General features: G+C 35.9%; 1 protein-coding gene across 4 annotated transcripts; it reads left to right on the forward strand.

Annotated features, from left to right (window-relative positions):
• Window positions 1-4,445: 4,445 nt before the first annotated feature.
• LOC125196168 (pathogenesis-related homeodomain protein-like) lies at window positions 4,446-12,142 on the forward strand. Of its 4 annotated transcripts, XM_048094569.1 has the most exons (10): window positions 4,446-4,587; window positions 4,900-6,016; window positions 6,443-6,608; window positions 7,352-7,475; window positions 7,575-7,687; window positions 7,763-8,323; window positions 10,433-10,696; window positions 11,211-11,300; window positions 11,403-11,574; window positions 11,864-12,142. In XM_048094569.1, the coding sequence occupies exons 2-9, from the start codon at window positions 5,151-5,153 to the stop codon at window positions 11,523-11,525; spliced, it is 2,307 nt and encodes a 768-aa protein (XP_047950526.1). In that variant the 5' UTR covers window positions 4,446-4,587; window positions 4,900-5,150; the 3' UTR covers window positions 11,526-11,574; window positions 11,864-12,142. The 4 variants fall into 4 exon arrangements, with proteins under 4 accessions (XP_047950526.1, XP_047950524.1, XP_047950527.1 ...); XM_048094567.1 differs by having other exon boundaries at window positions 11,403-12,142; XM_048094568.1 differs by having other exon boundaries at window positions 4,458-4,569; window positions 11,403-12,142.
• Window positions 12,143-13,301: the final 1,159 nt, after the last annotated feature.

A 13,301-nucleotide genomic window follows, 5' to 3' on the forward strand; every position in this document is an offset into this window, starting at 1 on the left:
AAAAGTCGTCTTTACCTTGAGAATGACTAGTGACACTGGTGTGGTATATCATTGAATGGATCTAAAGTATAGATACGTCTTTTTTGCTATCTACTGTAAGACGATGTCTTGAGATTTAATATTTCTTAATCATTATAATAATTTAGGACACACGTTATTTAATCATACTGTTTTGCTTTGACTTATTAATAGGTGCGGATTTTTCGTAAACTCCAATATTCCCCGATATCTTGGCAAGTAGTAATTAATAACTAGTATGGTGTCCGATTTATTATTACATTGAATCGTGTGCCTGCACGGGTTTGACTATATCCCTAAGCAGGTGTTCGAGAGAAGTTCTATTATTCGGAAACCCGGCCGGTTTGGATTTAATCCAAGAATAAATAGAAAAGGAAAAGTATATTTTTAATATACATCTCGTACTAGACAAACTCTTGGAAATAAAAAGATATTAATTAATTTAAAGTCTATAGCAGACTACAAATTAATTAATGGATATAGAAAGTCTTAGACACGGGAAATAATATATTAAAGAGGTTAACCCGGATTGCTTGTAATCACGGATTGGATGGGCGGTCAGTATTTCTTTGATAGTGGCACAAGAAATATTCCATTGGCCTTATATTGAATTATGGGTTATAATTTAATTAGTAAAGAAAGTCCAATGGGGAGGCCCAATCCAAGCCCCATAGATCCCTAACCTAGCCCATCATAAACTCTATAAATAAGAATGTAAGGAGATGAGACAAAAGTTATCACAAACCCTAGCCTCCACACTTGGGCTTTCTTGTCTTCTCCTTCAAGATTCTTATAATTTCTAAGAGATTCCTCCCACAAGGAATTTAGACCTATAGAGTTAAGGGTCATAGGTTAGAAGATCTTTGGTCTTGCATTCATAATCAAGCTTCAAGATCTACACGTGGAGAAGTAGCAAGCCACTTCGATTCTTTGGAGAATCATTGTTGTAAGTATTCAATAACATAATTTAATTTAAATTATGTGATTAATTGCGCAATTATATGTTTCTACATGTTCAAGCATGAAATTGAATCGACCCACATAATCACCTAAATAGATTTTTATGTGGATTTATTTGTTTTGCATTTTCCGCTGCGATTACTTCCCATGACAGGCGCCCCTCCTGCCAACAATCGAGGTACTTGAACGGTTTGAACTCCTCCCGTTGGTATGCCGCCAAGGCGGCGGTGATGATGTCGAGCTCGTTCGTGCCGCTCCCCGCCGACCGCTCTTCCTGGAGGTAAATCCCCTGGAACTTCCCGATTGCCTCGTTGCATCTGTAGATGCAATTGCGAACCATACTATTCATTGCGATAGATGGTTCCCGCCGGCCGGGTTTCATTGTAGAGGCGAGTGATGCGCCACCAATACGTATCCCCGGTTTAGTTCGTGCCGACGTCCGGATCTTCGGAGACTGCCAAGTAGGCTTTGAACATCGCCATCATCTCACCCGGAGTGTGTACGGGGGGTGCGGGTGCACGAACCCGGGAGGAGTAGGAGTAGAGGGCTGGCACTGGCTCACTCCCGTCCGGGTTCGGGTGGGCACCCGAACCCGGGGGTGTTTAGGTCGTGCAGCCCGGGTAAGGACGGTAGCCACCCGGAGCTTGCGAACCTTGGGTTTGAGGAGGGGCCGTAAATTGGGTTTCCGGACTATATCTGCGTCCGAGTCGAACCAATCGTGGTTCCAACCGCGATTGCCGGGGGGTGATCGCCGGAGCCGGACATTGTGTAGTGTGGTGGGAATTTAGATGAGATAGTATGAGGAAAAAAGATGAGAGAATGTAGATGATGATAGAATAGATAATAGATGAGAATGTGATTTTTTTGTGTTGGAGTGAGGGTATTTATAGATGAAAATGTGAATTTTGGAGAAAAAAATTGAAAAATAAATTAAAAGTGGGTAGAAAACGGATATATTTTTTTGGGAAGTGGGAAAATATTTTTTTTTTATTTAAAAACATTTTTTAAAATAAATTTCGAATTTAAAAAAAAAAAAAAAAAAACGAAATTGCCAACGGCTATGCCGTTGGCCAATCAAAAGCTGCCACATAATGGTGCTCAGCGGCACGGACGGACGAGACTCAGCGGCGGACAGACAGCTATGTGCTCAGCGGCACGGACGGACGAGCACCGTCCCTGCTGCCGCTGCGGATGCTCTTAAATGTTGATATCCATAGCGTTAAATCTACACCATCTCTTTTATAATCCAATGTCCATATTAATTCTAAGTTCTTACTATTTGAATAAGAGTTCTCTAAAGATCATCGTCTATTAAAAAAATAATAAAAAAGATGCCTTTAGTTGTGGATGTTAAAATTAAAGGTAAAATAATAATATCGCTCATAGTATATGGAAATGGAGGTGTCGTGGGTGGTCTAATATTTCTAAATTTGCCTAAAAAATGGAGTGATGTGAGACACGAAGGTGTTATATTCCTGTAAATTTTTTTTTGAGAGTTGATGTTATATTCCTCTAAAAAGAAGTTCTTGTTAAATTTCGGCACATTGATTTTCGTAGTTTCTAGTATGTTTCGTGCAATACTAACAGTAAGCTTGATTTTGATTTTGGTCAAAAACTATGGATGAATTATTTGTCATTCAAAAAGGATTTTCTTTCTCTTGCTTCTAAGAAGCTTCAGTCCACTTCCACCCCTCACACTTTATATCCTTTATTGTATTAGTAGTGTCATCAATTATTTTGTGCTTTTTACGCCTCTAGAACTGTAATAAAATAATCACCTTAAATTGTTAAATTTCTTAATTACTTAATTATGGTAAATAAAAAATTTAGATTATAACTTGTCCGAACTTGATTATTGGTGGAATTATATATACACTTCACTGATAAAAGTCATCGATTTGTTGCAAATATAATTTAATTTACTCTTTAATTCGTGTCGTTACATATGTAAATTAAAGTAATAAACAATTTAGATATAACTTGTCCGTGCTTGATTATGTTCTTCCATAAATAATTAAAACATTGATAAAGTAACAAATTAAATAAATATAAAGATTGTTGTAAAGTGACTAGACTTTATTGGGGTTATGCTTTAATAATTTTCCTGTCAGTGATGCTTCGTTTTTTTACTAACAGTAACACCAACGGCAGCGACCAATTATTACATACCTTTTGATGTAAAACATGTTTGTGTGAAACATGTATTTTCTCATGAAATTTTATTAGCGTGATTCTTTTATCTATATAGACATAGTTGCTTTTAATCCCCAACAAAGACCGACAAGAATGCTTTTCTATTATCAATTTGAAATTGGTCATGTAAATTTTTTAGTTCCATTCCATGCATCTTATAAAGTGCATTGTGTGTTACTCGAAAAGTGCAATGTCGTTATTAGCATTTCCTGAATAGCAAGAATTTTAATTTCATTTATTAATTTATATATTTATTTAGCATTTTAATTTCAGTTATTAAAATTTGTATTTATATTTTTTTAATTTTAATTATTAATATGTGTACTTTTTATTGCATTTTAATTACAAAATTAATAATTTATGCATTTATTATTATTTTGAGTATTTAAATGTACTAGATTAATTAGTTATGCTTTCATTTATTATATGTATTTGAACGAAATTGCAAATTAATGCTAGAGACGTGAGGAGGTCAGAGGTGCTTAGGGAGCCAATATCCATGGTGGAAGTTGTGGTCTGTCAGAAAATGAAAAAAAAAAAACGTGATAGAGAGTTGGGACGTTATGAAAATCCCCTAATGTGAATGCTCTAAAACCAAGTACAACGAGACTAAAAACAAAAACACAATATCTAACCACCAAACAACAAAACATACTCTTAGAAACATTAAACTGAACATAAATAAGTATCAATATTGAATTTCTGAATATATATGTATAGGAAATGGATAATGAGAGATTTTTTTTTGTCATAACACATAACTATATGAGTTCGCAAATATATTGATATCAGTTGGCATCACAAAGTATATCACTCTTTGACTCAATATCAGATCGTTGATTAATTCATGAATATTAGTTTCTGACTCAGTATTAATAACTGTTGTATTTTGTGATGTCAACTGATATTAATGTATTAATGAAATGATAGTATAATAAACTTTTCAATTTTCAAAGTTCTCACTAAAACCACTCCTTATTTATTAAAATATCTAAATCAATATTTGCAAATATTTTGAATACAAAATCTCTATTCGTTTAATCAAATAAGAATATCCAAAATCATGAATCCAAAAATTTGAATTAATGAAAACCACGCCTGATATGAAAAGGTTCAAAATGCCTGGGCCTGGTATTGGGCCTGAGCAGGTATAAATCCTTAGTATTTGGGCCTACAAATTTGTTCTATAGTTGGCCCGATATCAGCACAATGAAGCCCAATAAAGTCGATGCAAGCCCACAGGTCATTTTTGCCCACTCTCTTTCTGTGTCTTTCTTCTTTGCGAGGGAACATCCAACTTGATAGTGGTGGCTGATTTGGAAGATTAAAGCGCGCATACGATCACACACACACACCAAATTAAGAACGAGAGAGAGGCGGTTTCACATTTTGTTTGCGGTGAGAAGCGTCTCTTCGGTAAGCAAATTTTCCAAGCCATTAGCTTTATATTCCGTTTCCTCTGTCTTCTCTTTTTTATATGTATAATAATTTTAATCTCACCTTGTTTGTGGAATAAAATACGAAATCTTAGTAAAAAATGGTTGAAAGATTCCTGGCTTCAACTTTCAGCTGTCTTCTTATATGTCCTTTATATGAGGCAGCATGTTAGTGTACTGAATCCTTTTGATTTTGCGCAATTTGTTTGGATTAAAGCATTTTTCCGTGTTCAATTAGTTGTGGATTCGAAAGTAATGTTCGTATTCCTTTTGTTCCTATTTTCAATTTCAGGAACTAGGGTAGTGAGAAGTTGCATGGGAAGTTAGCTGTGGTTGGAATAGCAAAAGAGTATTGTTTGCATTGAGACTTTTTGGCGACTTGTCAAGATTGAGATCAAAACATTTTGTGGAGGAAGCTAAGTTCAACACGTAGAGGGCTCAAAGTTTTGTAGCTGTTTTCCGTATGCGAATTGTAGAATTTTAGTTGTAGTAGGCAATAAGTGCCAATTAGGGGTCAAAAGCTTTGTAATCTTAGAAATTGTAATGGGTTTGATGGATAATGGGGCTGCACAACTTGAGTCTAACATGTGTGAACAGTCGAATTCTCCCAAAGATCAAAAATCTGATCCACCATACGACAGTCGAATGGATCAAGAGAGATGTGTCAGCGAACAAATGGAGCAAAAAGAGACTAATGAAGCTCAACATATTGAAAAGATATTAGTTTCAGCGCAAGAAAAATCACATGAGACTCGAGAAATAGGACTAGCTAATGGAGAGATTCCCCATAATGAGTATACAAATGACCAAGAACCAACATTGGAAAATGTGAGGATAAATTTAGATTCTAAATATTTGGAGGTTGCATCCCAAAATGTGCTCAGTTGTCTAGAAGATATAGGTATTCCTCCTGGAACAACTTCCATTAATCCTGGCTGTGGAGCGCAAGTACTGCTGAACATAGAAGCTACTAATGATTCTGTTCTACTGGAAAATGGTGATAGAGGGTCTCTCCAGGACCATCCTGGCTGTGGAAAGGTAGTACCGCTGAAGGTGGAAGTTACTAATGATAATGATTCTGTTGTCCTGGAAAATGATGGTACGGTGTCTTCCAGGCAGCGAATAAAGAGAAAAGCTAAATTAGAAGGCCCATCAAGTACCTCGTGGCTTTTGCGTTCAAGATCGCAAGAAAAACTAAAGGCTCCTGAGCCTGTTGCTGTTGAGACTGTCAACGAAGGCAGTGCTAATGTAGAAAAGAAAAAGAGGGGAAGAAAGCCAAAAAATATGCAGAAAACTACTGTCAGTGAGTTCTCTAGGAAAAAAAACCATCTAAGATACTTGTTGCACAGGATAAACTATGAGAAAAACTTAATTGATGCTTATTCTGCTGAAGGCTGGAGAGGGCAAAGGTAATTGTTGTATTTAATTGTATACTTTTTTTTTGCATTATTTTGTTGAAGCTGTTTTCAACTGAAGATGTGGCCTTCTAAGCAATATATCGACAGTATCATGATTTAGTATTGAGATAAGATGAAGTTCTGTTGAATTTAGCCTCTATGGTTGGGAAATTTAAGATATAATACCACCACTATTCACTGGTTATTTACTCTTCACGGCAGACATGGTATTGTATGATACAATAGACAATAGTTAAAGGGAAACTTTGCAGATCAGTAAATACTACAACATCTGTGCGTCATTTTCTGTATCTTTCTTTGCAGATCAATTGAAACCTAGGCGGATCATGTTTGCTTGTCAAATTTTATTTTACTTCTACACGACTTCTCTCTTTTAGACGAAATCTTAGTATCTTACTTCTCACTCTGGATTTGCAGCTTGGACAAATTAAAGCCGGAGAAGGAGCTCGAGAAGGCAAAATCCCGTATTTTGAATTACAAATTGAAGATAAGAGCCTTGTTTCAGAGCCTTGATCAGTCGCTCACTGTGGGAAAGCTTCCGGAATCTCTATTTGATGCAAAAGGAGAGATCGACAGTGAAGATGTATGGACGGCGTAGAATACTTTGTTCCTTCTCTATATAACTTGCGCTAAACTGGACTTGCTCGCATTGCTTAATTTTAATGAAGTATGCAAATCATGTCCATGCTAGATATATATTGCACCAATTATGCAAACCTCTCTATTCTGTTTCTTGAAACCTTCCCAAAGAGTGCTTGAAACAGCTTACAAAATCATCTATGTAGAAAGTGTATAGAGAGTATCGGGCTTTGGGATTCAGTCTGGGGGTGGTAAAATAATAAATAGGTTGTTACCTAGGTCATATGTAATCCATTCTTGGATTCTTCATGCTCTCTAAAGTATTTTTTGTACTGTAGATAGACTGGGAATAGTTCTCGTGAATATCATTACAGCCAAACAAAGGCAAAGATTAGAAAATCTTATTGTTACTCAAGATCTTTATTTGAGATTATATTGTGTTTGTTTCTGAACCTTTTGCGGTTGTTTTCCCATGAATATGGGATGCTGATATGTACGGGTTTTGGTCTCATTAAATATATTGACACAAACTCTCTTGCTAAGAATTGCTATGCATGCCATTCCGTTTATGATACGAAAGTAGTACTATCTAAGGCTGACACTTTGCTTAAGGAAAAGGGCACTTTTAGTTTTTTTCCTAGAGTAATGCTTCTTTTCATGGTTATACTTCTCTCAACATGAATCGGCGTCGATCTTTATTATTCAAAAGGGACCTATAAGAATCTTGTGCTGTACTTCTGGGTGCAGATTTTCTGTGCAAAATGTGGCTCTAAGGATCTGACTCTTGAGAATGATATCATTCTTTGTGATGGTGCCTGCGAACGAGGATTCCATCAGTTCTGCCTGGAACCACCTCTCTTAAAAACAGACAGTAATATGATGGCACTGAGTTGATTTTGTTTCTCTTATCATTTCCATATCAAGTTGTTGACTTTTATTTCGTTCACCTTTTTTGTGTGTGCATACATAGTTCCTCCAGGTGACGAAAGCTGGCTTTGCCCTGGATGTGATTGCAAAGCTGATTGCATTGACGTGCTTAAGGACTTCCAAGAAACCAAAATTTCTATTATTGACAGTTGGGAGGTCTAGTCTGCCCCAGATATGTTTTTCTGTAATTGTTGAAATTAGTTGCTCATTAATCATTGCTCCGATTTACAGAAGATATTTCCTGAAGCTGCTGCTGCTGCATCAGGAAAGAAAATGGATGACGGTTTTGGGTCATCATCAGATGATTCTGAGGATGAAGAATATGATCCTGATAAGCCTGATAGTTCGGAGCAGGTTGAAGGAAATAAGTCAAGTCCAGATGAATCTAGCTACTTTTCTGCCTCTGATGATTTGGATGCTTCTGATAATAATGAAAAGTATCTGGGGCTTCCTTCTGATGATTCAGAAGATGATGATTTCAATCCCTCTGCTCCAAATAAAGATAATCAGGTGAAGCAGGATAGTTCAAGTTCTGATTTTACCTCTGATTCAGAGGATCTTAGAGCTCTGATTGAAGATGATGAGACCGCTACTAGTGAAGATCACAGGAAAACTTCGGCATCAGCACATCACAAACAAAAGTCCCAAGGCTTTGGTGAAGAAATTTCCATTGTGGGTAGGAAAAAGAGGCAATCACTAAAAGATGAGCTATCGTACCTTACAGAGGCTAGTGCAGAACCTTTATCCAGAAAAAGACATGTAGAAAGGCTGGACTACAAAAAATTAAATGATGTCAGTCTCTTATTTCTCCCACTTATATCTTTTATTCTACACTTGCACTACGTTAGATGTTTACACTCTGTAGTGCATCATTTTATTTTAGTCGTATGCAAGGTTGCTTGCATCTGCATCCATTTTCATTGGATAGTTAGGTCCCTATAGAGTTATTCACATATGTTTTTACAATACGAAACTTAGGACTTACTTAGATGTCATTCTAGTTGCATTAAATGATCATGCTAACCCACATGGAAAAAGTGTTTTGGCCAGATATATGTTATTTCCTCTTTCATGAGGCTGGATGTTTAGACAATCTTCAGAAAAAAATAGGACAGGTAAATCCAGTAAGTGTTGCGGAGCATATTCTCCTGGACAGTTTTAAGAATCTTAGTGTGAGACTGCTATTCGTAACTTCACCAAGGAATATGCTACTTCTTTTAGCTTCTGCTTTCAGTACCTGCACCAACTATTGATTTTGGTTATCTAGTATATTATTTTGGAGAATCTACTTCAGTATCACTGTCTTTAACTTCTGAGTATCAACACCGGTTAAATGGTAATGTCGGTAGATATTTTATATGCATATTCCATATTAGCTATGGGAAAGCCCAGTATCTTGGTTGTATTCATCAAGAGGGAAAATTAAGTAACATCTTGCTACATGAGGTTTAAGGATATACACTACTGACTATATTTCTCAAGATAATGGAGAAAGTTGGAATGTCAAGAAGATCTTCTTAATTTACCATTTATCAATTTCTCAATCTCAACTCAATGCACCCATTATTTACACCTTTCTTGCTTTTTCTTAAGTCAGAGAAGCATATTTTAAATGTTTCCTTTCTCGTAAGTTGGAATTGGTAACCGTCAGTGGGAGAACATAGCACATAACCTAGTTATCCTGTATTTTCTTGATTTTTCACATATATTGAGGCTTGTTGGTATGTTGAAAGCTAAGAAGTTTTTTTGACTTAGGTCTAGGCAGGTGGAGAATGTTAAAATGTCTGGTAATAAGCCTCAAGTCTTTCTTTTTTTGTTAGTTGTAATGTTGGAGGAGAAGGCTGTGCTTGATTAATAGTTATATCATGGTGAAGATGGAAAAAATAGATGCTGTCATATAATCAAGTAAACAACATGGATAAATTGGAAGATGGAAGTGAAGGAGGTTTAAATGGACAAAAATAAAATGAATCCTTCCTAAATGGGGGAAGCCCATATCCAACCCCGCTCTTCACCATGAAAGACTGCAGCAAATATTTTCAGATTTTTAAGCATGCGCATAATGAATTGCTAAAAGGAGAACACTGGTTGATGCTAGAGGCGGGTTATTTGGTTATTGTTTTAGGTGATTCTCTGTGGGTCAAACAATAATTCACTATTACAATCTAGCTGGATGAGGCTATATCTAATCTGATTTGGTTTGATAAAACTCGTAGAAAATACATAATGTTCTTCCATTCCCCTGATATGGAAGAAGTGTTAGCTATTGCCTATATGCGAAAATCCTCTTTTCCCCTTACAATTCTTTTCCTAAATCTCTTCTTTTTCTGACGCGCTTCGTTATTAGATACTTCCTTTGGCCCCATAGAAATGAAACGTTTTCCTTTTTGGGTTGTCCCATTAAAAATGAACGTTACCTTAGCAGATTAAAATTTTTGTCCTGCTCTTGCGTGGACTTTTGTAGTGATAAAGTAGTTTGTTTTTCATCATGAAAAATAGATGGACCAAAGAGACCTTGCTTGTGAATTTGACTCACTAAAACACATGATATGCATATTATGCAATGACACTTTTGTATGTGGAAATATCTTGAATGTGAATGCTAAGTGCTATTTTACATTAGTACCAAGTCCAAATCATTACAGGTTAACTGGTAAGTTGAAGTTGATTGTGGATAATTTTTGCAGGGAAGTAGATTTCTCATATCAGCCAGAGAAATTTCTTGGCATTACGTGATCTTAATCAGCTTCATATTAACTAAACAATTTTTTCTTTAGAATGGGATTTTGTTTAATGATTCTCATTTTGAATTGTATGGTATTCTAATTTTATTAACTCTCTGACATTCTTTCTCTATTTCCTTGCTACCTGCTGCGGCAAATGATGATTTGATTCTCAAAGGAAACATATGGTAATTCTTCTTCTGATTCAAGTGACGAGGATTTCGATGATTCTACCATCACGAAGAGGACGAAAACTGATCAGGATGAAGTGAAGTTTTCTGTTGAAACTGTTGTTACAGCGAGTAACACAAACAAAGAGGATGAAAACCAAACAGTGAAGAAGCGTAATTCTAAGGGGACCCGGAGAAACAATTCTGATGGTTGTGCTAGTGCGAGTGCTAAAAAACCAACTCCTAAACGGCTAGGAGAAGCTGCAACACAGGTAGTTATTTAATACACTAATGCTTCTCTAAGCATTACTAATGTCACAGCCCATCTAATTATAGCATATGTAATTTGTTCTATATTTCGAGCATTTTTCCTCTCTATCCTTAGGGTAGGTAAAATGTAATCAACTACCCATCTGCATATGATGAATTGTTCCAGCCATGGATGAACCTAGAGGAAGGGCTGCAGAAGTTGGGACTCACTTACCTTTGACCAAGTAGAGGAGTTTTTAGTATTCCACAATAAATTAGGGGAAAAAATTCTACACAAAATTTATATCCACTACATTGTTTTTAAGATTTGTGCTAGCCTTCATTATTTTTTCATTCTTAATCTTCGCTAAATGCATTTAGAAACTTATCAAGATTGGCTTTAAATCTATGTATACTCAATTTAAGTTTTTTTTTTTAAACACTGCTGTAATACCTTGCATTTCACATATCTTTATTTTTCTTTAGTTTTAGGGATTTCTGACGGTGATTTTCGATAATGGATCTGTGTTGTTACAGAGATTACTTGCATCCTTCAATGAGAACCAATACCCTGACAGAGCTATGAAAGAAAACCTGGCAAAAGAACTAGGGCTTGAAGTCCGACAGGTCTGACCATGTTTTTATAGCCTGTATTGGTTTCTAGTTAAAGCAGGTTTCTGCTATTATTACGCTTCTTTGTTATATTTAAGCTGAATTTCTACTCTGAAGGTTGGTAAATGGTTTGAGAATGCACGTTGGAGCTTTAATCACAGACCACGAGTGGAGTCAAATTCAGCTGAGAGACCACCTGCTGGTACTGATGGCACACACTCCCATCAAAACACAAAATGAAGTGAGATCTCAGCACAGAACCATATTGCAAAACTGAGAGGAAAATTTGGTAAGTGACACTAGTGGAGATTATTCAGGAAAGCGGGTAACTAAATAGAAGAAAGGTAGTTTAGATCTGGCTTCAGGTGACAAGCATAATGGACTAGGTTATATGCAGAGTGCACAACTTCATAGCAGCAACGCTGTTTCTTGACTGTGCAACGTTCCTTGCAAAATATCTTAAACTTCCATAGAACTCATCACATGATCTTGTTGCTTTGTGTCCTGACAAGTGCACTGTAACTCACGTTTAGTATTCAATGCTCATCACCTCGAAATCGAATGGTGTTACATTTCAGCAGCTGGGCCCTGGTGATCCTCCTGCCTCATGTTTAGGTTGTTCTCAACCCAGTGAAATGTGGACTTTGTCCGGCAGTAAGGAGTTGAAGCTTCACTTGGTGGTACGAGGTGGTGATGAACCTCAAGTTAAAGCTCAACTTATCTGTTCTATTTGTGCCTTTGTAAAATGGTTATTAACTATTCCAATTTTTGTCATACAAAAAATTAATTTTCGCATTGAAAAGGCCTGTAAAACTTATTACGGACTGGGGGTGAATGAATAATTATATTTGTTATCTTGTTCAATTGAAAAATAGATATAGATGGCAATTTATTTACCATCTTGAAGCTCGATAGAGTTGCGAGTTTCTTGAGCATTGAGCTAGGTATTGCCAAGTTCTATCGTGTTTTTAATTTTGCGATGTAGTAATATGATCACTCCACATAGCATAGAGAGAGGAAATTACCATGAGATTAGGGGTCAATATCTCTATGTTAAATTTTCCTTTTACGCATATTTATTGCCCTATGTATTATTTTCAATATTGTTAAATAGGAGTAGTACAAAAACCTACTAGCAATACTCAGATTTTTTTCGAATTAATAGGAGCATGTAGGAAGTTGGAGCCAGCTTTCTATTTTCATAGTATATCTGTAATTTGATCTGTATAATTAGGAATTTTTTTTGGAAATTACCAAGAGTATCCATCCTCGTGGGTCCAGTGTACTCCATACCCAAATACAAGGGTTGATCTTCTAACCATTTGGACCATTTGATTAAGATTTAAGGATGGACGAGTCCCACACCACTCGATCACACTCTTTAAATTTTTTTTTTCTGGATCTTCTAAATTTAATTATTCAAACACTTTGAGAACTTGTAAATTTCGGAATTATATAAGCCTAGGGGTGGCAAAATGGATAGCGGGTAATGGGTAATTCTTATCTCGACCGGCTATTCGCCGGGTATTGGGTACGATTAGGTAGTACGTTTTAGAGTTTTACGGGTAGCGATTATACCCATTACCCGCGCGGGTATACCCGTTAGTCCCTATAATATCCGTTATTATTAGTATTAGTCATATACCATTTTTTAATACTCACTTTGTTCCATATTAATAGAGGTGTTTCAAATAGTTAAATAAATAATAGTCATATATGCACTCATTTTGAAAAAATTAAAAATAAATAGTTAGAATGGAGGAAAAATAAAATAAAAGAGATAATAATGTAAAGAAGAGTATTTATATTATTATTTTTTCAAAATGAGTGAAAGAAAATGAAATGCCTTTATTAAGACGGAACAATGGGAGTACTTTATAATCTAAAAGTTCTTTTAAAACATTTTTATATTCCAACGAACATACAATAGAAAACTCACCGGAACTAGCTATAGAGTGTCCATTCACTTTTATTCTCAATTTATTCAAAGTTTACCACCAATATTAATAAAGTAAA

Source organism: Salvia hispanica, chromosome 6 (assembly GCF_023119035.1).
Source record: "Salvia hispanica cultivar TCC Black 2014 chromosome 6, UniMelb_Shisp_WGS_1.0, whole genome shotgun sequence".
Lineage (NCBI taxonomy): Eukaryota > Viridiplantae > Streptophyta > Magnoliopsida > Lamiales > Lamiaceae > Salvia > Salvia hispanica.